This window comes from Cricetulus griseus, chromosome 2 (assembly GCF_003668045.3).
Source record: "Cricetulus griseus strain 17A/GY chromosome 2, alternate assembly CriGri-PICRH-1.0, whole genome shotgun sequence".
NCBI lineage: Eukaryota > Metazoa > Chordata > Mammalia > Rodentia > Cricetidae > Cricetulus > Cricetulus griseus.
The window spans coordinates 212935227-212961656 of NC_048595.1; the positions used below are offsets into that span (position 1 = coordinate 212935227).

At 37.9% G+C, this 26430-nt stretch overlaps 1 protein-coding gene across 4 annotated transcripts in view; it reads right to left on the minus strand.

Moving 5' to 3' along the window:
* The window catches only part of Galnt1 (polypeptide N-acetylgalactosaminyltransferase 1), an 80230-nt gene that overhangs the window by 30426 nt on the left and 23374 nt on the right, over positions 1-26430 (minus strand). For 2 of the 4 annotated variants that reach the window (XM_027400575.2, XM_027400576.2), the window contains exons 2-5: positions 22814-22868; positions 15937-16178; positions 13978-14152; positions 3897-4063 (exon numbers count right to left, since the gene is read on the minus strand). In XM_027400575.2, the coding sequence (XP_027256376.1) occupies positions 3897-4063; positions 13978-14152; positions 15937-16075 (481 nt within the window). In that variant the 5' untranslated portion in view covers positions 16076-16178; positions 22814-22868. Of the gene's footprint in view, positions 1-3896; positions 4064-13977; positions 14153-15936; positions 16179-16980; positions 17122-22813; positions 22869-26430 lie in introns of those variants that run through there. The other 2 variants (XM_035440246.1, XM_027400578.2) reach the window with 2 other exon arrangements.

A 26430-nucleotide genomic window follows, 5' to 3' on the forward strand; every position in this document is an offset into this window, starting at 1 on the left:
GAAGGTCAGGGTGATTAGATGGTGGCAGGGCTGGAAGGGTGATGAAGAACATTTCCTAAAGAATGGCACTCTAGGCATGGGAGCAGCACCAGTACAGGTGAAGACCCCCAGGTGGGAAAGACGGTGACACTTTGAACCAGTTCAAAGTAAGCTGTAGACAAAAGCAGGAGTATGGGAATAAGGCAGGAGTAAATGGCTCAAAATATGAACTGGAGTTGCCAGACGGGGCCAGGTCATACAAGCCCTGGAGAAGTGCAATCTTATTTCCGTACTTTAAGATTTACTTTTGCTCCACAGAAACAGCTGACCTGAACGGGGACTTCTTAGTCCCTAGACTGATAGCTGGGAAACCAGCATGGGACTGATCCAGACCCCATGAACGTGGATGTCAGTGAGGAGACCTTGGAAATCTATGGGGCCTCTTGTAGTAGATTGGTACTTATCCCTAGCATAGGAATAGACTTTGGGAGCCCATCCGACATAGAGGGATACTCCCTGAGTCTAGAAACAAGGGGGTGGGCCTAGGCCCTATCCCAAAGGATATGACAGACTCGGAAGACCCCCTGTGTAAGGCCTCACCCTCCCTGGGGAGCAGAAAGGGTATGGGATAGGTAGGACGTTAGTTGGGGGGCGGGCAGGGAAGGAGGGGAGGGAGAGGGAACTGGAATTTTCATGTAAAACAATCTTGTTTCTAATTCAAATAAAATAATTAAAAAAATAAAGAGCAAATATTTCCATTAAAATATCTTTTGAAATATATATATATATATATACACACACACACATAAGATTTACTTTTGCTGGACAGTTAAACCCAGCACTCTGGAGACAGATGCAGGCAGATCTCAGTGAGTTTGAGGCCAGCCTGGTCTACAAAGTGAGATTCTGGACAGCCAGGACTGTTACATGAAGAAATCCTGTCCCGAAAAACAAAAAACAAAAAGATTTACTTTTTCTGGACAGTGGTGGTACACACCTTTAATCCCAGCACTCGGGAGGCTAAGGAAGACAGATCTCTGAATTTGAGTCAGGACTACACAGAGAACCTGTCTCAAAAAACAAAACAAAACAGATTTACTTTTACTTTTTTGTATATGGGTTTTTGCCTACATGTATGTCTCTTCATCACCTGTGCTTGGTGTTCAAGGAAGCCAGAAGAGGGTAGTACTGAGTCCCCTGGGGCTAGAATTATAAATGATTGTGAGCCATCATTTGGGTGTTGGGAATAGAACCCAGGTCCTCTGGAAGAGTAACCAGTGCTCTTAACCACTGAGCCCTGTGTGTTTCCTCTTAAATGCTTACTCTACTGTACTGTGGAGAACAGATGGGGGAAAAGTGAACACTAACACAGAAAGGCAAGACTGGTTGGTCTGTTTTAGAGTCCAGGTGAGAAATATTCTATCTCTGGAATAAGAAAAAGCAGACTTAGAAGAGTTACTTAGAAGTAAAAAGTTTGCTCCAGTTACTGAGCCTCCCAATTATCATCTAAACAATGATGCCAGATAAAACTGCACTCTATAGCTCTCCATCTGGATGGCAACCTGCATGCAATATTAACTGCAGAATGTGGTAACTGGTGGTTCCCAGATACCAGAAACAGGGAAAAGGATTCTCAAGACTTTTTAGGCAGAAAAAGGAGACTCAGACCTCTAATCAGGGAACCTGGGGTGGCACTCAGGAGACCCCACCTAGTAACAAAGTAGATATTTGTCCACACAAGTTTTCTCTTACAGGTCCATACACATTGGAGTGCTAAGGAAGTCCCACAATAAGAAAGTGGAGAAAGAGTTGCAATGTGTGAGTTTATGTCACTTCAGAGTTGTAGGTACACACATATTTCTAATGTAACCACATCCTACAAAAACTTCCTATTCTACACAGCCTTTTTGTATACTCATAGAGTAAGAAAAACTCTGGGGGAAAGAAGAAAGACAGAAAAATAAAATTATTGTCTGAGAAAAAATCTTCCCATAAATAAATAAATTAAACCAAGTCCAAGTCACTGGAAAGATTAATGTCTGTACAGTTACATGACTCAGCATGGTATTTCAGCCCACAATAGAGAGCACATATGCCAACAGAACATAAGATGATACTGCTTAGTAACATCCCAGCCATTTTAATTTGTGGAAAATTATCTGATGATGCATTTCTAAGAACTATCACTATCATTAAGCAAGGTATACTATATATACCAGTCCTTAAATTAACTTAATTTTCTACAAGAATTGGCTTTTAACTAAAAAAATTATCAACTTATGTTTTATATTTATTGTAAGCAATTATCTTTTTTGACATTTTGGAACACTTTATCTTATCGTTTTCTTTAGTATCATTGTGTGTATATGTGATGTGGGTGTGAGTGCAGGTAAATAGATGCCACAGCAGGCATGGAGGTCAAAGCACAACTTTTGAGTCAGCTCTCTTCTTCCACGTGGGTTCCTGGGACTGAACACAAGCTCCGTTACCTCCTGAGCCATCTCACCTGGCCTGTCTACAGTTACTCTCTAAGTGTGGTTTACTTAATTAATAATAGTTCTCCTTCACTTAGACATTTAATTATATAATGAAAAATACATAATGTCATAAAAAGACATAAATGTCTTCTGTGTGTACAAAATTTGATAGATTAAGGAGGTAAAATAAGGGCACCTGAGAACTATCTTATTTTTTACTTAAACCTGTGTAAGCTGGCATATAATAAGACCAAACTATTAGCACAAACAATATGACATGAATAGATATAATTACCTTTAAATATACATAGTATGGAAACAGCCAGGAGCGGGTGTAATATTTGACTATAATCATCTCAGCAGATGCAATGAAAGAACAGGAAAAAGCACTGTTTACCATTCAAAGAGGTGGAAATGATGGGCTATGAAGCTTAAAGTTCAATAAGAAAGGCATGAGGGGCTTGAGAGATGGTTCAGGGCTTAAGAGCACTTGCTGCTCTTCCAGAGGATCCAAGTTCAGTTTCTAAAACCACATTGGGAGACTCAGAACTGCCTGTAACTCCAGCTCCAGTGGACCTGATGCTTTCTTCTGACCTACATGAACACCTGTGCTCATTGTGTATGAGTCCACACAGATGCAAAATTAAAAATACTTAAAAATCTTCCCTGTGTGAACAGAGAAATACTGATACAGCACATGACACTAGTGAGTACTATGGCATAGATGGCCTGTGGAAAAAAAATAAAGCAATTGGGCAATACTGGGTTTCTGATTTCAGCAAGTGATGTCTGTTCTATAGCATTCTGCAGTGTGAAGTCTCCAAGAGGGTTCAGAATAAACAGTGGTGGTCCAAGTTACCTTTAACTAGTGTACCTTTTCCTGAGTGTTTCATGAGACAGATTAGGATATTCTAAATCTGTGAAAAGTCTTGATATTCTCAGAAGGGTGTCTGAGCAAGAGATGTGACAGAGACTTGTGAGCATAGGGTCACATTACATGCCACTTTAATTGCGCTTACTCACTCTATGCACTTAACTAAAGACGGAAGAATAGAGAACTCCAGTCTGACTCCATTCTGCTGCAAAAGTTCTTCCTGCCACTCAGAACTAAATTCCTTCATTCATGATCAGAACTGCAACTTTCCACAGAGAAAATTCTAATGAAGCTGTATGGGTTTCTTCCTAGTCTACATCAACTAAACATTTTAAAGCATTATTTATTTTTTCTGATAAGATTAAGATGCAGCACAATTAAACACTAAAGTAATACTTTTTAAGTTTTACAACAAGGTAACTCACTGTGTGATTAAGTTTAAATGCCAAGAATTTTTAGATAAATTGCAAGTTTACATACAATTATTAGGTTAAATTATAGCAGTAGTTTGCAAACTGTTAGTGATCAAAGGTCTGACATCACTGGCATTAAAATATAAAATTTACCTCTTTCACTGGCATCATCTACAAGAACAATCTCTTCTATCATGTGTCTTGGTGAGCGATTAATGACACTATGGACTGTTCGAAGAAGTGTGCTCCATGCTTCATTGTGGAAAACAATCACCACGCTTGTTGTAGGAAGGTTATCTGGATACACCTTTGTTTTACACCTAGAGACAAAGCAAATGCCTTTATAAAAGTGAGTTAAGACACTAGAGTAAATAAATCTGTACTAGAAAAGTTGACAGAACAGAATAAAGTTTGTGCTAATGATGAGACTCTTAGTGGTTTTTCCATTTAAGTTTTGACCAATGTTGCATGTATAATAAGTAATACTGATAAAAAGTAATAGATTTAAATAAAAATTATTTTCAAGATATTACTTATATTGTTAAAATAAGCTCTCAATCAGGTTTGGGGGTTAATTCATTTTATTGTTTGTTTGTTTATTTATTTGAGACTGGGACTCACAATGTAGCCCTGGCTGGCCTGGAACCTGATATGCAGACCAAATCACCCTGGAGCTCATAGAGATCCACCTACATCTGCCTCCCAAGTACAGGGATTTACAAGTACAGGGATTTAAAGGTATGCACCACAACTGGCTGGGTTAGTTCATTTTAACAGAGAATAAACTAAGGCTATATTATTCATCTCAAACTGTACTTCGAGAACCAACTGGCTTTAGTTTTATTTTTGTGTGTATGGGTGTTTTGCTTGTGTGCACACCCTAGTGTCATGTGTGTACCTAGTATCCACAGAGGCAAAAAGAGTGCACTGGATCCCCTAGAACTGGTGTTACCAATGGTTTATGACCAGCCATGTGTGTGCTGGGAATCAGATGAGCAGATGGTGCTCTTAACTGCTGAGTCAGCTTTGCAGTTTATTTTTACTGCAGCATACTACCTATCCCATGAACATATATAGTAATTTATTTTTCCACTCACTACTGATAGACATCAGCACTCTTCATCTGCACTGTTATGTGTCTTGGTGGGAAGCAGAGAAAGAAAAGCAGTGGTGAATCTACCCATGCTTTGTGGACCAGACAAGAGACAAAGATTTCTCTTGTCTAGTCACTGTGGCCACATCTGTGTTGCTTATGCAAAATTGCCTGAAAGCTGTGGTAGTGAAGAAAACAGTGAAAAAAGGAGGAAAACAGCTCCCCTCCAGTCCTGCATTGTCCCTTAGACAGCAAGAGATGAAGTTTCCCCAGGGTTCTTTTCTTTATCCTTTTTAAAAGTTTAATTTAAAAACAACCTTATTTTACATACCAATCCCAGTTCCCTCTCCCTCCCCTCCTCCCACATCCCCCACCATCTTCCCGCCCCCATCCACTCCTTAGGGAGGGAGGGTGAGGCCTTCTATGGGGGATCATCAAAGTCTGTCACATCATTTGGGGTAGGGCCTAGGTCCTCCCCCATGTGTCTAGGCTGAGAGAGTATCCCTCTATGTGTTATGGGCTCCCAAAGTCCATTCGTGCACTAGGGATAAATACTGGTTCCACTGTCAGAGGCCCCACAGACTGCCCAAGCCCCCCAATTGACAGCCATGTTCAGGAGGCCTGGTTTTGTCCTATGCTGGTTCCCCAGCTGTCAGACTGGGGTCCTTGAGCTCCCACTTGCTCAGGTCAGCTGTTTCTGTGGGTTTCCTTAGGATGGTCTTGATCACTTGGCTCATCAATCCTCCCTCTCTACAGCTGGATTGGTTATTTGTTTTCAATAGTTAAAATTCAGTGCTAGCCTAACTCTTAGGACACTAGTCTGCAAAGGTCCTGCTAATTAACTTTTAGCCAGGACCCTGGAATTAGAGGAGTTTTACAGATGAGGAAACTATGATTAGAGAAATGAGGAAACTTGGTCAAATTGACAGCTAGTAAGTGTATAATCACATATCAAATACAACATTTATGACCAAAATCTGGCCCCTCATAATCCATATCCAAGCACTGTAGCATTGTATGAAAGAGGATTTTTTCAAGTCAAGGTAATAATATATATCATATATACTCCAACCCTCTTCTCCATGTCTCTCTAAATGAATTGTGCTTTTCATGCACTGTTTATGACCTACTAAATATGTTCGATTACTATGTTTTACCAATAATAATGAACACTTCATAAGAAGCCTGGCTATCTAGCAGGCAGTGCTTGGTCCTGTTACAAGTCTTTTCTGTGTGTGCTCAGAATAAGGTCAACTGAGATTAGCCTTACAAGTAGCAGCACAGTCATGGAGACCAGGAATCCAACTTGATTTGGGTCACTTCCTAAGCAAACTTGAGATAGGTCATTTAGTCTAGGTCTGATTTTGACAACTATGTAAGTATGATGTTCACACAGACTGCTACACAATTATCACTCAATAAATGGTACCATTATTACTTCTTAAACATTAGTGAACTATATAGGTAGATTTGGCCTCTGACTAACTTGGGATTTTATTAAGGGCTCCTTTCCTAAGATCACACATTATAAAAATTACTCATTGATTCTACTTGTACTTAACCAATCTTAACATTGGGCCAACGCCACCCTTTCTTCCTGTGCCTTTCAGAAAATATGATCTTGGCAGCTCATAAGACAGTAAAATTGCAGGCAGACAAAGAATGATCCAGACCAGTTAAGTTATACTCTAGAAACAAGGGGTTTTTGGATTTACAAGTGTGGTGAGGAAATCACAGGCTAGGAACACTATCTTTCCATTTGGGGATCAGCTCTCAACAGCAGATGCTGCTCAGCTCCTGTGTGAGGATGAACTAATGCTAGTCTATATTTCTGACTTGGCAATTCACTGTAAATCCTCTTTGGAAGTCAGGTTCTCTCAAGAATCCCCAGTGGACACAGAGCTCACTCTTGGATCAGAAGGGCCCTGTGTATCCCAGGTACTGGGAAATATCACAGCACTGGATAAATCCTCACAATCACCCATCTTAACCTCTCTGTTTTACATAAGGATTCTGGGACATAGGTGAGTCTGGTAATCACAAGCTAGTAAATGGCAGAGCCAACTGGGACTATGTCACTATCAAGGTATTATATACAAGTTGGTCCAGAAGACCAAACTGGAGTTAACGGTAAAGCAGCTCTACTGAGAAAGGCCCAACACTTAATTAAGTATGAATGCTCAGATCAAAACTGCATTACATGGATATGAACAAGCATGTAAGTAAAAGTAGATCCACACCTTGACCATTTATAGCAGGGGCTACACTGAATGAATAAAAACAAAATGTACAGCTCCAACAAAATAGTTAGAAGCTGAAATCTGTATCAGCTCAAACTGTGCCCATTAGCAAAACAGGAAAGGAAGGGGAAAAAATGAAAAAGACATTAAGCAGAAAGCTAGACAAATTAAATTTAATTAAAACTTAGTTCAATCCAACTTTACCTTAGTTGTGCATCTGTGCTTGGGTTGTTCTATGTGGCTCACAAAACCCCAACCAGGCTGGATAGTCTCATTTTAAATTAACTACAATCCTCATGTGGGTTCTCCCCACACTCTAGCAGCATTATACTTTCCTAGAGAACGCCTTCAAACTCTCTCACATCTCAGATTTCTAAAACTTTGTCTTCCTCACTTACAACATTGTTTCCAATTTCACAAAAGAATAAAAGCTACCAGAAGTGAATTTCCACAAGGCCACCAACATACACACACCATCCTGTAAGTATCAGGACTTCGAAATCATGCTTTTCCTCTAGAGGGCTTAAATGATCTGTTCTTGTCTATAAAACTTCTACCTGATATCCAAACTCTTTGCTTTTAACAACTCTTTAAAAATGTTCCCCTTAACTGGGTCATTTCCATCAGCACACAACTACTATTTAAAACTATCCCCCATCTTCCCTCACCTCATTATAGCTGCTTTACTGCAGATGCACAGCTATAAAGTGCTTCACATCCCACTCATTCCCAAATTGATTGTATTATAAAAACATAGCAAATATAGAGCACACAAAACAAATTTGTTGGGCTCAACTCCCAGAACTGAAACAAAACAAAACATACCCCATAATTGTGAGCTGAATGAGCTAGTACAGAGTAAAGGACCATGTTAACAATCACTACGTGAGAAGAAAACACTGACATATCCTCATAAACTACTCTGTTGCTACTGTCATGTCATTTGTCCCTAAAGGAAAAACTAGGGTTTTTCTGAAAAGTTTTACTTGGTCTGTTTTGACTTTCTCATAAACAATATTCTATATAAATTGTGTGACTATTTTGCTATTATGTTGTCAAGACTCACAGTTTTTGTTATTTCTACGACTACAAAGTATCCTATTCTATTTACTATTTGCTGCTGTTGCTGTTTGACACAGGGTCTCACTGTGTAGCCTGAATGGCCTGGAACTCACTCTGTAGACCAGATTAGCCTTGTGAATTAATAGGAATTCTTCTGCCTCTGCTTCCCAAGTGCTGTGATTAAAGGAAAGCACCACATTCCAGACCTTCTACTTTACTAAAAGAAGTTCAGACATTTTAAATTTTGGAACCAATACAGACGTATTGCTATGAACATTTTGTCTTTGTCTCCTATTGCATACATATAGACATTTCTAACAACATATCTAGGCATGAAACTGCTGGACCATGAAGGATGTAAATGCTGATTGACATGTACCTGTTGTGGAATATTCCTTTACATTGTGTAAAGATGTGTCACTGTGATTGGTTTCATAAAAACATAAACAACCAATACCTAGGCAGGAGGTATAGTTGGGACTTCTGGGCAGAGAGAGCTCTGGGAAGAAGGCAGAGTCACCAGCCAGATGTGGAATAACCAGGATAGCATAATGGGAGATGAAATAAGAACCACGTGGAAAAATGTAGATTAAAAAGTATGGGCTAGCCGGGTGGTGGTACACCTTTAATCCCAGCACTTGGGAGACAGAGGCAGGCGGATCTCTGTGAGTTCAAGACCAGCCTGGTCTACAAGAGCTAGTTCCAGGAGCCATAGAGAAACCAAAGCCATAGAGAAACCCTGTCTCAAAAAAACCAAAAAAAAAAAAAAAAAAAAAAAGTACGGGTTAATTTAAGTTGGAAAAGCTAGTTAGAAACAAGCTTTCATATTTAACAATAAGTCTTTGCATCATTTTTTTGTGAGCTGGCAGCCCAAAAAGAAAAATCTGTCTATAAATGGCCCAACATGGGGCTTGAATATCCAAACACAAGACCTAAGAAAGAAAAAAAGTTCAGGACAGTTTCTCAGGCCGGCTGGTGCTTGAAGTCAAAAAGCTGTTGCCTGCAGGCTGGAGCCATCTTCCAGTGCCATGCACTCAGCTGATCTGATGGTGGCTGACATAACAGCTAAAGATTTGTCTCACTCCATCAGAGAACAATGCATATGCTCAGTATAGATTCAGGTAGAAACAAACAAACCTCTAAACAGGTTATAATGTGTTTTTAAAAAACATGTAGGATTAAGAGAAGAAAATTGGTACAGACAGTCATAGAAAAAGAGTTTATAGATAATAAAATAAAATCTTTAAAGAGAGAATAAAATAATGTAAAAGGGATAAGCCTTGTAAAGATAGAAAATATGCAGTGCTAGATCCTGTATGGTGTTGTGTCAATTTTGAATTTTTTTGAATGCTAATGAACAGAAAACAACAGCTGCTAAGAGACACCGGATTATGGAAGGGACTGCTGAATTAAACCAGCCTAGATAACTTTAGGAATGCCTTAACTTTAAAATGGAAGTCAAAAACTATATTGCTTTGGGGTAGAGGGCATGCTTTTGTTTCCACAGAAAACGAAAGGCTGTGGATTCATTCAAGGTTAATAGAGATCAGATATGATTGGTGGAAATTTGCGCTACGGACATACAGAAATAAACCAAAAAAACCTAAAAGATAGTTTACATGTATTTTATCTGCTCAAACATAAAACAAAAAAATCTTTAGCTGATTTGTGCACACCACACATTCCATACCTGTGCTAATACAGATATGTATGTTACCTTTGAAAGCTTGTGTGTTTTCAGAGAAAGGGGACCAGACACCAATGAAAAGGGGTAGCCCAGGTGATCCAGCTTCTCATAGTGCTTCTCTTGCAGTTTCCCCAAATTTCTGCATGCAGAACTGCTTCAAGGCTGCTGGTTGAGATGGTCCAGTCTCACAAACTAGCCAGGACTTCAGAAAAGTCTTGAGCTTTCTCATTATACAGAGACTGGACAACAAATGTTATGGCTAGTTTTCCCAGGACTTGACCACTATCTCAAATTTCTCAGGGTCCCTTAAAGATACCATTGCCCCCAGACAACAGGAAGCAGTCTAGAGAACATGATGCCCTCATTCCCAAGAAGTGGGGCAGATGGTTTTTGGTGGTTCAGTGGGTTATGGATGTTTATAATCATTTGGGAGGTTGGCTACAAGTTGTTATTGGTAATGGTCAGGAAAAAAACTAAACAAAGATGATTAGATTCAGGGATCTTATTCTAAAAAGAAAAAGGGTAGATACAGAAATGACAGGATAAAAGGGTAGATTATTGAATCTAGTTACATACTAAAAAAGCAATTACTAGCCTCAAATATTTTACATTGGTATGGATTTTTGTGTCTTGATACAAAATTAATGTTATTTTTGTTATACATACTGTAAATACGATTCTATTCTTATTTAAGGTATTATAATTTGCAACTCATTTAAAAATCTAATATAAAGTTCTGGTCCTTGAAAGCTTCTGTTTACAAACTGTTTAGAATAATTAAGAAATACAGGTTAGTAGACACCTATAATAATCAAACTTGTAGTCATGCTATGTATGTTTTCAAGGTAAAACAGAGATATATTTTAGATAAATAGGTGGTACTCAAATACTTCAGAGACCTACAGAATATGGCACTTAAAATGTTTTAGTAACATAAGGTTTTTCATGACTTCATAAAATGACGAGAGGCATCAAAGAACCTCCATATGAAGTTCGCTTTCATTGTGACACTGGGTAAGGAACTGTCCTTGCCTTGACTCCTAAGAGTGTGCTGTCCATACTGGATAAGCAGGACACACAAAAAAAGGTGACTTGCCAGGATAAGGTAGGACAGTCCTTCTAAATTCCTGCTTCACAGAAAAGTCTGTCAGATACTCTAGGCCTGTAGGCCAAAGACAGATGTCCTAACATTACAGAGGAACCTTGGCTGACTGTCCAAGCAGCCAGTTGTTTCTGTCATTTCTATAGGTTTGGAATTTGCTTGCTCGGCACTTCCTGTTTATTCAGGTAATATTTTATCCTTCTCAGATGTTTGATGGGGTTGAAGACAATATGGTTATAGTTACAGTTTTCCTTGTTACCAAATTCAGAAAAAAAAAAAAACACATAAGAGATGTAAAGTTTAAAAAGGTTGAAAGACATAAAAATTTAAGTTGTTTATAAGAAATGTTTTAAGTTCTAAAATGGTATTTTAGGATGATAAGTTATGATAAAAAATGGTTTAGGGACTAGGCGTTGGTGGCGCATGCCTTTAACCCAGCACTCAGGAGGTAGAGGCAGGTGGATCTCTGTGAGTTCGAGGCCAGAATGGTCTCCAGAGCAAGTGCCAGGACAGGCTTCAAAGCTACACAAAGAAACCCTGTCTCAAAAAAACAAAACAAAACAAACAAAAAAAAAAGGTTTAGGTATAAAATGCTGGATTCATTAAGATAGAATAGATAATAAAGAATAAAGTAATTTCTCCAAATTTGCCAACTACAAATGGACTGGACAATGTGAACTTAATCCTTACTTGATTAATTGTTCTTATTGTGCACAGTTTTACTATGTTAGAATTTAAACCTTTCCTATTTAGACAAAAAAGGAGGAGATGGTGGGGAATATTTGTACACTGTGTGAAGATGTATTGCTGTGACTAGTGCAATAAGAAGCTGAATGGCCAATAGCTAGGCAGGAGAGATGGGCAGGACTTCTGGGCAGAGAGAGGAATAATCAAGGGGTGGATCAGACACCAAGAAATGGAGGGAGTTGGACATAAAGAATGAAAAGAGGTTAAAAAGCCATGAAGCAAAACATCAATTAATATAAATGGATTGATTCAGGTTATATGGCTATGGGACAAGCCTACACTAAGGTCAAGTTTTCATAATAATAAGTCTCCATGTTGTTATTTATGAGCTGACAGCCAACAACAAAGCTTTCTACATGTACCAACACATTTTCAATATGCTACAACAAATTACTTTCCAAAAATGTATGACAGCATCAAGTCCTTAAGACTCTTATGTATTTGTCTTACCTGGCCAAGACCTCCAGTGTAACACTGAACATAAGTAGTAACAACTAGCACTGTGTATGTCCCTGACCTTCCAGAATCATTATTCAACATGGGTATTTGATTTAAGGGTTTTCATGTTGCTCTGTTTAGATGCCCTACAGATCAGATTAAGGAAGTTCCTTTTGACGTTCCTTTCCTTAAGGCATATCTCCACAGCAACAAATTTTATCAAATATTTTCTCTGTATTTAATGAAACAACCGTATCAACACATCCTTTTTCTGTTACTGTGGTAAATTTTAACAAGTTTAGCTTCCCATGTCTGGAATATACTAGCTTGATATAAAACTGAACGTATAAAATTTACACATTGCTAGATTCAACTAACTTTTCATTTGTTAAGTCCGAATCTATGCTATCAGTGAGATAAGCTAACACTACTTGTTTATTATACCCTTATCTAATTTCCACACTGAAGACCGAATTTCGTGATGCACACTGGTATGGTCCTTCTTTTTCTAATAAAGGACTGGATTTGTTTCTTCCTTAGATGCACATAAAGAGACAAGGCTGTGTATGAATGGAAGTTTATTATTATTTGTTTATGTATGTCTGTGTATAAAGGCCTTAAATAATTTACTGATTTAATAATTATGGAACTTTATAATTTCTGCTTTTCTCCAGCAGTTATATTTTTGTAGGAACTGATAATATGATTTAAATTTTCCATTTTTTATCTTGTTTTAGGGTCTTCCTATATATCCCCAGAACCATATAGACCAGGCTGGTCTTGATCTCAGAAATATGCCTGCCTCTACCTTCTAAGTGCTAAGATTAAAGGCATTAAAGGCCTTGATCTAAATTTTTAAATATACTTATAATATTCTACTTGTAAAGGCACGCAAAGATTTATTTTTCTAAGTGTGGGGTATGTAAATGTATGTGTTTGTGTGAAATGTGCATGTGAGTGCAGGTACCCTCAGAGGCTAGAAGAGGGATCCCCCTGAAGCTGGAATTATAAGTGGTTGTGAGCTGCTCACTGTAGGTGCTTGGAGTCAAATTTGGGTCCCCTGAAGAGCAGTACAAGCTCTTAACTCCTGAGCCACATCTCTCCAGCTCCTTTTAAAAGAATTCTTATGCATGGAACTAGGTACTGCTGTCTACAGACACAGTGTTGTACAGCAGAGGTCTAGAATCTGTCTTCCATAATGGAGAAGGTATATCTTCTATGTTTACAAGGGACAAAAGAACAGTTGTCTCTGGAGGTGGGAGAAGTAACTGGAAAGGAAAATAAAGAGAATTTTCAGGAGTTATATTTTGGTTTGGATGATGCTACGCAGCTATGTACTTACACATAAAATCCAGTAAGCAATATGTGCAGGACTACACACTTCACTGCTTTAAGTTACATACTACTAAATCTTTTTGTAAAAGGTTGAACATATGAAGATTTTTGTAAATGTTTAGAATTCCCTAATAATCTGTTGGGAGAAGTAGTCATCTTCCTAGTTTCTGAATCAGTAGAGCAGTAACATCCTGAAATGTTACTTTATCAGCATTTAAGTTAAACTTCAAATATAGTTAAACAGCAACTGACAGAAAAGCAAGCGCTAACACAAAGCATTTCTTGAGAATGTAGACAAACCTTCCATTCAAATGTGATCAGGAGGCTGGGCGGTAGTGGCGCATACCTTTAATCCCAGCACCAGGGAGGCAGAGCCAAACAGATCTATGTGAGTTTGAGACCAGCCTGGTCTACAAGAGCTAGTTCCAGGACAGCCTCCAAAGCCACAGAGAAACCCTGTCTCAAAAAACCAAAAAAAAAAAAAAAAAACAGAAAAAAAAAATGTGATCAGGACCACATGATGTACTTACCCCTCTAATCTCACATCTGGTAAAGATCTGTTGAGTGCAATCATCTCACTTGCCATTAAATTAAACTGATTGATTTTAAACATCTCTTTCATCTTTTCTTGATCCTCTTTAGGAATGACAACTGGTTTCCCCATTTCTCCAGGACCTTCATGAGGCTTCTGCACTGGCTCTGGAACTAAGAAGAAATAAGCTTAACTGATATCAACTTCCTAACAATTACCTCATGCTTTTGTATAACAATATTCAAGTTAAAACTGTGCCCACATCAAGCAGAGCCTCTTCTGGGCCCTCCCAGTCTGTTCATGCCTCCAAGGGGCTGTGCAGTTTTCCCATTTTGAGAAAATGACACTGACCACTAGCCTTGCTGCATTCTTTTAGAATGCCAAATAGCTCTTCAGAGGGTCAACTTAAAACTTTCACGAGAGCCTTCAACTAGTCCTTGCTATCCTCGTCTCTCTTCTTGTCACACAACCACCTATTCATTCAAAAGTCCCCATCTTGTTAGATAACTTAACACCTTGTCTGAAATCCTTTGATGGCATGGCACTGCCTGCAGATGAGCCAAAATCCTCATCATAGCACAGGATCCTCTTTCAGTCTAACAAATGCCAAAGACTTCAGACACCATACTCAGCTTTGACAAGTTTCTGGAAGGAATTCTTTTTAGATGAATTTATTTTTGCATGAGTGCTTTGCCTGCACATTATGTATCAAATCCCCTGGAACTGGAGTTACAGACAGTTATGAGCCACTATATGGGTGCAAGGAACTGAACCCAGGTCCTCTGCAAGAGCAGCCGGTATGCCCTTAACCTTACTGAACCATCTCTTCAACTCCTCTTTTTCTGTTATTGTCCAGCACCTATCAGAGCTTTAAACACATTCTCCAAGTGAATTTTCATGTGCTACAGATTCTCTATTCTCTCTTCCTTTAAGCCTCTGCATTCCAGACAGAGCAACACAAGTTTCCACTCTGACAATGTACTAAAAAGCAGGGTGAAAGAAATGCAAAGCCTTTGTTTGGGAAAAGAATACCATGTTTCTTATCAATGAGAGATACACTTCCCCTTCGATTTAAGGGAGCAGGGTGTATGGCTCTATCAAGTTAGGAAGGCAGGATTTTGTTACTCAGCAATGTTATAAAGCAGCAGAATCGTAAAAGTTAGTATTTCATGAATTTATAAGTACATTGATGGAGCTAACCTAGGCATTACTAACATCCTGTTCTAGCAACTAAGCAGAACTGGTTATAAAAATCCACCTATAAAAATTATGGCTAAGCAGGCACTAACACAAATAACTTTTAGATCACCAATTTTAGGGAACCGAATGTCTTCCTCCTTATTAAAAATTAAATAGTCAAAAATTTTTGTACTGGAAGAACAACCAAATATCACTTCTATAAACAGTAAAACCGCCAATCAGACATGTTGGCACACACTTTTAATCCCAGCACTTGGGAGGCAGAAGCAGGTAAACCTGAGTTTGAGGCCAGCCTTCCCTACAGAGAGAGTTCTAGGACAACTACAGAAAAGCCCTGTCTCGAAAAATTAAAACAAAGCAACAACAAAAACAAAAAAAACCCAAAAACCCAAATCTAAATTTTCCATGTTCCCTGACAAAATATCAGCATTACCTATTCAGGTCCATTACCTATTTAATATTAAATAAAAATAAAACTGAACAATTCAATGACATTTTAACATTCAACTGTCAGAAGAATTAACCACATTGTTAGAAATATAATTAAAACATAGGAACTTAGGGATTATGATTTACCTTAAATTTTAAATCTATATATAAATTTAAATTTTTTATAAAATATAAAATTTAAATTTATACAGATCTAAATATATAGCTATAAATCTTAAATAGAAACATAAAATATAGAACACTATTATCAGTATCAATAGAAACAAGCAATACACTTAAGAAAGCAGTTGTATAAAAGGCCACTCACCATCCCCAGCAGGAAGTCCTCTCTCCTTCTTCTCATCACACTTGTTGCACTCACTGAAGTAAAGCAGCAGGAACATATCCAAGAGTACCCAAACCAAGGAGGTGGCGAGAACCACCTTGCAATATGCAAATTTTCTCATGGCACTTTAAGTCAAATGTAAAATTTTAAAATATACATATATAAATATACAAATATCATGAAAATTATTCCAATCTGGTTTCATCAGAAATCACGGTCATATCCTATAAAACGAGAAAAAAAAAAAGACTATCTCAAATTTGATACCCAGGAAATAGATTATATAATTAATTTAACATTATAAACATTAACAGATATGAATTAATTTCATTAACAAGAAATTCCATTACTATATAAGTAACTCTAACAAAGCAATATCCAACAGAAACATGAGCAAAGGATATAAACAAAAGAGAAATATAAATAGTTAAGTGTGTAAAAATGTACTTATCTTCCTGTAACTAGGTAAGTAAATTAAAATAGCAGTAAGCTACTATTTCAGTCTCATCAAAACACGGGTCTTAACCCCTTTTCTGTTCTACTGCTCTACTGAATTTTAAGGAAAAGCCAAACTATTAATTAGTACAAGATCTTCAGCAGCCAATGATCCCAGTCTGACTACTGAGTTCTCCCTACTGTCCGTACTGCAGTTTTTCAGGCTAATTCCTGTCCTCCTTTCCCCCACCAAATCCTATGTAGAAACTTCAGTCCATACTCACCCAGAAAACATTGATAGAACACACAGCAGGGAAGAGAAGAAATTCTAAGACCTAGGACCTAGCCTTAGCTCTGATGTTGCTAATATTTTAGTTTCTATTTCCCACTCTTCTACATCCCATGACACTCATATCATCATTATTAAGTCTTGGGAAGAACTCATTCACAACTCTGAATAATCATTTGGGATACTCTAACTAAAATTGTTTCTAACAAGTATACGCTTATCTTGAAGAGCTCTGGAGCAGCCTGAGAATCATGTCACTGAGCAGCTAACACAAAGGTTCAAAGGCCTGTGTGACTGCTGACCAGGAGAGAAGCAGACCAAACGTAATCCACCACAAACACAGTGGAAACATCTTGAACATGTGCCCCGTGCTGAAAGCTGTGTAAGCAGATGACCTGAAGAAGCAGGCTGACAGGTGATACACCAGCTTCACACAGGGTGTCCTGCAAAAATGGATTATTTCAACAGTCAGGACAGGTGAGTCCATCTATCAACTACTTGGAGTAGTTCTTTACAAGACAACAGCCAGAAAAATCACCTGAAAATTTAAGTATTCAGTGATACTTGTAAGCATAAGGAATTATTATTTCTGCTCACATCTCCAGGGATTTCGATCTCCTATATATGTTCTTTCATCAGACAGCATTCTCTGCAAGGTGAGAGTGAACAAGTGTATTTGCTGACTTTTTCTGCCTCAAAATCATGACTATTCAATATGACATTTGATTGTGTCACATGCAGTGAGTAGTTACTAATAAATATGGGAAAATATGAAAGGATTATAGAACACAGTGTTACAACACAATGGCTCTCACCACAAAAGTAGGCATGTAATTTATATTTGAGTCATTTCGCATGGTAGACTACCTGGCACAGAGTCTGACTGCTAATGCAGGGGATTTAAACAAACAAACAAATAAAGTCAGGATCTCATGTAGATCAAGAGGACCTAAAACTCCTAGGTAGCCAAGGATGACCTTAAACTTCTGCTCCTCCTACCTTTACCAGGGCTGGGATTATAGGTGTGTGCCACAATAATAGGTTTATGTGGAGCCAGGAATCGAACATAGGATCTCATGTACCTAGGCAAGCCTTTCATCAAATAAGCTACATCCCCAGACCCATTCTTTAAAATCAAATGACCATTACTCTACTATATACTGCTGTCAGTTCATTTATACCTTTAAAAAAAAAATTGTCTTAGCACATTCAGACATCTTAGGAGAAAGGAAAACATGTCTACAAAACAACCTGTGTTCAATTTCATGTTAGTACCTTTGGCCATCCTTTATACAAAATACTTGGGATAAGAACTGCTCAGATTTTGGAGTTCTTCAGATTTTGCACTATATGCACAGACTTAATCTGTTAAACTCCACAATCCAAAATCTGAAATGTCCCCAAATCTAAAACATTTGAAGTGTTTTTCATGTGCATTCAATGTTCCAGATTTGAGAACATTTGAGATTTCCAACTAAGGATGTGAATATGAGCTACACGTATATACAGTGAAATACTACTCATAATTTAAAAATCACGTTGTGATCACTGAAGTATTTCTCCCAGTTATTGTCCCAAGTTTAGAGGTCAGGAGAACAAACATAACTTGGAATACTAGCTAAAACTCTTAACAAAGCTTACTGGCTCCCGTGTCTATATGGGGCATGAAATGTTGAGTGTAAGTTACTAGTGTGTCAGTTTCTAAAGGTGATAAACTGATTTGGCTTTTAACAGTACCTTAAAATTTTATATTTCTATTTATAAAATGATATATGCCAAATATAAAGAATTCTTCAAACACAGAAAAGTAAAATTCCAAGACTGCTAGAAACTACTGTCCCAGTTATAGTTCACTATCAATGGCTAAGTATCTTTTTAGTCATTCAGGACAGATCCAAACACCATAATTTAATAAAGGCTTCTGTTATTTTAAGCATTATGTGGAAATCATATCTCAACACAGGTACGATAGAATTTACGTAGGGCAGTGATTAGTAAACTGTGTTGTAAGAAGAATGCAGCCATAAACAAAATACAGCAGTATTCCAACCATTTACTTATGGACATTGAAACTGAATTTCACATTACAAATCATTTTTACTTTTTTTCCAACCACTTAAAAATGTGAAAACTCTTCTTCGCTTCCAAGTCCACCAGAGAATTCACAGTCAGAAGAGACACATACTTTCATTATGATTAGAAATCATTAGTTTGATGTATTTACCGTTAGCATACTCTTGTCAGGAGTTTTTATTTTTGACAACCTTGGTGAATAGTCACTATCTTTTGCTGTTGCATACCTGGTGTCTTTGTTGAAATAGGCTATCACCATTTCATCCAGACTAGCCTTCAACTCAAGATCCTCCTGCCTCATTTCCCAGCTTCCATGACCTCACCTATGCACCACCACACCCTACTTTGTATTTGGTATTCTACTGTCTGCCATTACTGATGGTCATTCCATTACTTTTCTCATGTACCTACTGAAATCTGGCCCAAAACTCTATTAGGTAGTTTGTTTTGTCTTTGTGTGTGTGTGTGTATGTGTGTAATTCTTCATATAGTGTGGTGTCAGTAATAAGCCTTACATGTACTTTTGTTTCTAGTTCACAGCTTATTTTTTAATAAAGATTATCTTTTTATGATTTAAGTTTCCCAAGTCTTAAGAAATACTGCTACCTGTAAATCACTGCTAATAATGTTTTTAAATCAGACTTAAAAGATGTTGCCTTTCCTGTTTAAGCAGGGGACCAATGTCATTGTCTTTCAAAAGGATAAATTGTCTCAGACCTACTTAAACAGGTCATCTTTTCCTAAAGGCATGCAATACTCATTGTGTTGTAAGTCAAGTTTATGAGTCTCTATGCTCTGCTCCAATGACCTGTCTCTTCATATCTAAAATTGCTATCTAAATTATATTACTAGCTTATTCTTGGTATATGGTAAAACAAGTCTTCTCACCTTCAACTATTAAAAAATATATTACATTTTTATTTTGTGTATGTATGTGGGAGATGTATCAAAGTCAGAGAACAACTTGCTGGAGTCAGTTTTCTTTTTCTACCACGTGGAAGGGTTCTACATTCAGAAAATAAAATGTTATTTTGAGGACCCCAGGCAAGAGATAGGAGTTGAACTCAGGTTATCAGGCTTAGGAGCAAGTGCCTTTACCCACTAAGTCATCTTGATTGTCACCTTTATTTCTTTGATTGTGGTTTGGTTTTTCAAGACAGGGTTTCTCTATGTAACTGCTGTAGCTGTCTTGGAACTCACTTTGTAGACTAGGCTGGCCTTGAACTCAGAGATCTGCCTGCCTCTGCCTCCTGAGTGCTGGGATTAAAGGCATAAACCACCACTGCCCAGCTTTTTTTTTTTTTTTTTAAAGACAGGATCTATGTAGTCCTGGCTATCCTAGAACCTGCTATGTAGATCAGGCTGGCCTCAAACTCAGAGAGATCCACCTGCCTCTGTCTCCTGAGGGAAAAGATTAAAGGCATGCATCCATGCTCATCCCCTTCCCTATTTTTTCAGGAGTGCCTTGGCTACTGTGTCTCATTGGTTTTCCTTAGAAATTTCAGATTGACTTTTAAAACTCTATTCCAAAAGCCATTGCAATTCAAATTAAAGTAAATCTATGAATAATAAGAGAACTGTTATCTTTATGACTCTTTGAATCCACTAAAGTCCTAACACTCCATTTATTTAGGCCTCTGTATTAACAGTGTTCAATAAATCTCATTATTTTGTTGCAAGTCACCTTTAAATATTTTTAAATAATTTCTTCTATCTGACTGATGTAATTTTGTTACTAGTTTATAGAAATGCACTTTGATTATTCTTTTTTCTTTTCCTTTCCTTTTTTTCTTTCTGTTTTGAGAAAGGGTTTCTCTGTGTAGTCTTGGCTGTTCTAGAACTTGCTCTGTAGACCAGGGTAGCCTCGAACTCAGAGATCTGCTTGCCTCTGCCTCCAAAGTGCTGACATTAAAGGCGTGCTCCACCATGCCCAACTGAAAAATGCACTTGATTTTTATTTGCTGACTTTTAATTCAGCTACCTTGCTACTTTCAGGATACTTCCATGTGAGTTCATCCTGTACTTGCCTCCATCACTCATTGTCATACAAAGAGCACCTGGAAGCCTGTGCCTGGCTTCTCTAATAAGCATCTCCACGTACCTTTGGTTTGTTTTTTTAAGGGCAAGCTGTCACTACAGTTGGCCAAAGGAGTCACAATCATCCTGCCCTAATGTTCTAAGCACTGAGACTATAAGACACCATACCACCTAGCAAGAAATGTCCTTTCTGTCCTCCCCACTAGTGTTGAGGATCAACAGGGCCTTGCACATGGTAAAGAAGCACTCTACTCTTATGTCATTCCCCAGCTTTATGACAGGTCTTCTCCTATATACATCTAAGTGCTACAATTATAAGAATAGGGCACACAGCATGCCCTTCTACCATCTTAGCCAGGAGGTCATGGGCGTTTCCTAACAAATCAGTAGCAGCCAGGCACCAGTATTCAGTAGGCAGAGTCAGGCAGATTCTGAGGCCAGACTGCTCTACAGAGCCAGGCTATACAGAAAAACCCTGTCTCAATTTTTTTTTTTCAAAAACAAGAAGTAAATCAGGAGCAACAGATTTGTCAGTAAACATTTGGTTTGCCATAGTACCTACTATTCAAATGAATAAATCAATGTATAGACATAAAGTTAACATAGCAGGCCTGAAACTGCTACTCTTAGAAAGCCATGGTATGCAAGGTTGGTCCTTACCTCAAATCAAGAGAATTTTAATGATGAACAGTTCTCCACTGTGACATAAAACATGACAAGTGTGCCCTACTGTGCCTTAACTATACAATCTGGTTTATGTTAAAATTCTTCTTTCCTGCCAGGCGTTGGTGGCGCACGCCTTTAATCACAGCACTCGGGAGGCAGAGGCGGGAGGATCTCTGTGAGTTCGAGACTAGCCTGGTCTACAAGAGCTAGTTCCAGGACAGCCTCCAAAGCCACAGGGAAACCCTGTCTGGAAAAACCAAAAAAAAAAAAAAAAAAAAAAAAGAAAAATTCTTCTTTTCCTTCTTTGACTCTCAAATTTTGGCATGTGTTTGATACAAGGTACCTTTACATGCTCAACACCGTAAAAACCTTGGGCATGAGTTTCTGATTTTCCCTGGTGGGCAATATTTCACGTGCTGTCACAATTGCTGAAGAAACTAAGCACACCCTGATATCCCTCACGGAAAGAATTATGACAAGCGCACTCCTGGTTTCCTCCAGATTTTGTGTCCTTTTGTGCAATGTGCCTCCACGGTTAGTACTACTGTGCTGAAGTCATTTGAGTCCCTAGGCCAAGTAGAAGATCTGGGAGTAGTCTTAGGAACTCCAGTACAAGTAACATATTAAAACAAATGTTTACATTCCAATTTCAGTTCTAACACTTACTATGTGGTCTTAGCAAGGTCAATTTACTTTATTTTCGACAAACAAACAAAACCTACATGGCCTCTTTGTTTCTTTAAAAGAAAAATACACCATCTTACAGTTCTATTGAAATAACACACACTAAGTAAATAATAGTAAATGGTATTTCTAAAGGTGCTTTCTTAAATGAAAGCCTCAGGATTCATTTACATATACACAGATGCAATGAGATGGCCATCTGAAATATTGCAAAGAGAAGTTCAAAGACAAACTTTACTTCCAGTATCTTCAACACTGGTACTGTAAATGATTTCCTAATCACATGAGAACATTATGGGTAAGTTTAGTTTTAGCTAAAGACTTCTTTTCTGAACCTGGTCTTCATTTAGTCTTCAAACTGACCTGCTAATGAGAAATAAAGATAAATGTACTAATAAAGTAGTACGAGGACTATACTTGATTGCTAGGTTTCTCAAATTTTGTTAAAGTAAGAACTTAGTATAAAACCCTTCTAGAGCTGAGCATGGCAGTACACACCTTTAATCCCAGCTTGGGGGGAGCAGAAGCAAGTAGAATCTCTGTGAGTTTGAGGCTAGCCAGGGCTACGGAGTGAATTCTGTCTAAACAAAACAAAGCAAAACATCCAATAGATATTTTAAAATCCATGGAAAAGTACAACCTCGAAGTCATTGATTCCCAATTTTATCAACTTACCCCAAAGTCGCTTTTCAACTGAATTCATATCACAAATCCACATGTCTCACATCATCTGTTGAAAAACAAATTTCCTAAAATCAGTATATTTTGGAGTAACTCTTTCCTCCTTTTCCTTCACTATCCTGTTCACTAGACTGTAAGCCAGCCACCCACTTGAATACAAGGGCCATTAATCATTCAGCTATTTCTCCAAAGCTAAAGCACCTGGAGGCAGTCCAGTTAATGACTATTATAAGAACGGGTGGGTTACTGAGAACCAACAGCAAACTCAGGAAAATAGAACAAATTATCTTTTCTCCTCTTAGAAAAAGATGATGGCATCAACTTCTCAAATGAGAAGGTCAAAGACAGGAAGACAGCATCTGCAGTGGATACTGTTTACTCCTTATTTCCCACCCAAAAATTTTCACCACATTAGACTCCAATGGAATTCTAGTGATAACTCTCCATTAGGCCACCTATTCCTGACTGAACCACACCAGACACAGCCACTGTATTTATCTTACCAAAGCACAAAACTAAATCATGATCAATGGGACCTGTTAGATAGCATTTGGGGGAAAAGATGATAAAGGAGAAATGTTATCTTTCTACATCTAGATACTCTTTGAATCAGCACACACTTTAAGTCCTGTGCTATCTTGTAGCCCTAAGGAAAGACTATATTGTGCTGAGAATGGCAAAGGGAAACTGTGAAGCCAGACCAACTTGGAAAGCTCCTTATGCATGAGCCTCCTTAAGAAATGATAAAACTCTCAGTGATGAGGTATTTTGCTGCACATCAAAAGTCCCCTAATAACATCCTTCAAGCTAAAATTATTGATTCAGATCATCCTGTGAAGAAAAAAATGAAAGTGTAAACAGTAGAAAACCTGTCTAGCACTAGAATTTCATCATAAATTTAACAACTACAAACTAGAGCCTGGTGTGACATACCCGTTTTAGAAATGATATTATAGTCATGTGTCATTTAACAAGGGTTCTGGGAAACATGTCATAAGGTAATTTCATTACTCCATGAGCATAAAAGTGTTATTCACATAAATCTAGCAGCAAAGCCTACTACAAATCTAGGTTCTATGGTATATATTATTGTATATGTGGTCCACCTTTGTGTGAAACCCTGTTATGTAGTACATGGCTTTAGCTAATCAACTGAAGATCACATATTCCCAGAATAAATGCTAGAGAAGAGTGTGTGTTAGGTTTCCCCTAGTCAAAAGCTTCAGACACCAGATAACAACATCAAACATTATCATTCTGGGAAGCAGTTTCTTGGAAGTAAAGAATCCAGCAGGAACTTTCCAAAGGCCAGGGGCAAACACTATTTTCTAGTTATGGAATTCCCAAAGTTTTGAAGCGTTTCCTCTGTATTTTTGCCAAACTACCAATCTTAGCAAAACTCCATAATTATGCCCTCTTTCCTCAAATTATCATTTTCAGTTCTCTATTCTCTTCTGTGCAAGTGGGCTTTATGCTCTGGTATGGCTTCATATCAGTGAAATGGCTTCTAAGTGAAATCACTACTCTAATGTCCTACCAACATCACCAATCTCTTTTTCAGTCACATTGTGCTTGATGTTTCGGCCATCTTTAATTATTTAGAACAGTCAAGGTAAAAATTCAAAATAACTTCTCTTGATTTCCAGTCATTGCTCATCTTCACTGTCCACCCTTGACTCCCCTTTCTCAGCTGAAGAGACATTCTCAGGGCAAGAAGCATCATATACCATGCCCTTCTTGGAAAACTCATCAATAGTACAACTTTAGCCACAATGTGGTAACTGTTCCCATCCCTTTAACTGCCTAAGGTTCTGGTTAGAGTACAAGCTTTGCAAGCATGGGAATTATGTTTTTCACACCTGTACCCTGAAAATTTCTAAACTGCCATTCAATGTGTCATGAGTGCAAACACTTGTACAACAGCATTTCTACCCAGGGTTACTGTGTATCTTTTCTATTGCTCTCCTTTCCACTGCAGCACCAACTACCTATTTCTATCATTCAACATATTTACTCAGCTTATTGTACTAGCTACATAAATGCAAGGTCTATATTCTGTCTAACACCATTACTATAGCATCTGGCAGTTCCTGGAACAAGAAAGAAGAAGCTCAATAACTAATACAAGAATGAAAATACGAGAAAACACACATGAGAAGGAAGAGTAACTGAAAATAAAGAAAAATTTAAGGTCTTCATGTTTATATGTAGAGCAGATATTTAACTAATGTTGGGCTTTTATTCAAATATCACACTGAAAACAAGTAAAAAAAGATTGTTAAAACATCAATGTTCAGAAGCAGGGAGCAGTATGCATGGACATGTGCCAGCAATTCCTCTATACTTTCTTAGTGTTTCGTTTCTATGTTAAAATTTACTGCTCTGAACTCTGCCATGCAGCTCAATGCTCTGTGTTTAGAAGTAGAGTATGGTCCATAGTTAGAGGGAATATTCAACAAATAGATTTACAAACATAAATAGAAGGAACAAAAGAAAATAAACAAAAAACACAAAGTTGGAAAAAGAATATCAATTAAAAAAATTAGGAGTGGGATAACAAAAAAATTCACACAAAACCTGACAATATAGAAAGCATAAAATGAGGGGGCTGGAGGAAGAGCACTGGTTGCTCTTCCAGAGGTCCTGAGTTCAATTCCCAGCAACCACAGGGTGGCTCACAACCATCTGTAATGTTATCTGGTGCCCTCTTCTGGAGTGTAGGCATACAGGCAGGCATAAAAATGTTTACATAATAAATAAGTTTATTTTTTTAAAGAAAGCATAAAATGAAATGGCAGAAATTAACCGAATGTTATCAAGATTAAGATAATAAAAAGACAAAATGTGGCAATGAAAAGGTGTGATGTTAATGAGGTGGCATGTGCTTGACATGTGGCCTTCATGGGACATAAATCAAAAACATGAAGACTCCACAAGGTCCTGTTAGTAGAAGTACATACAGTAGATGTGTATGCACTGAAGTGCAAGTTATGCTAGACTAATCTGCCCATGAACAGTTAGATCTTCAGATGAAACAAGAACAATTATCTGCAGAAATGCCAACCTTTGAAAGAGGGAACTACAAAGCACAAAAAAGTGAATACTTCCTTCTACATAAAAACTACCTTTTATTCAATCAAAGACATTATATGCAGTTAAAAGATTAATCAAAGACTGGGAGAAAATTTCACAAAACATGGACTTTAGAATTAGAATGCATTAAAAACTTCTCCAAATCAAAGCAAGCAACCAGAATAGGAAACCTAGCTCTGTGGTGAGCACTCATCTAGGATGGGCTCAATCCCTAGCAACAACCGAGGAAGAGGAAGAATGAACGATGAAAGGGGAGGAAGAAAAAAATGATGACAGCTGAAGAAAGGAATTGACAATACTTAGTGAAGCTAAAGAAAGCACCACAATATCATTTTATAATCCAACTCCAGGTTCATAATCTGAAGAAAATTACACACCAACATAAGGACAGGATTGCAGTATTGTCTGTAAATTGTCCAAGAAAGTGACAATCTGAGATATATCAAGAAAATGGAGCGGCTGGAGATGGCTTAGCAGTTACGAGTACTTGCTGCTTGCTCTTCCAGAAGATTTTAGTT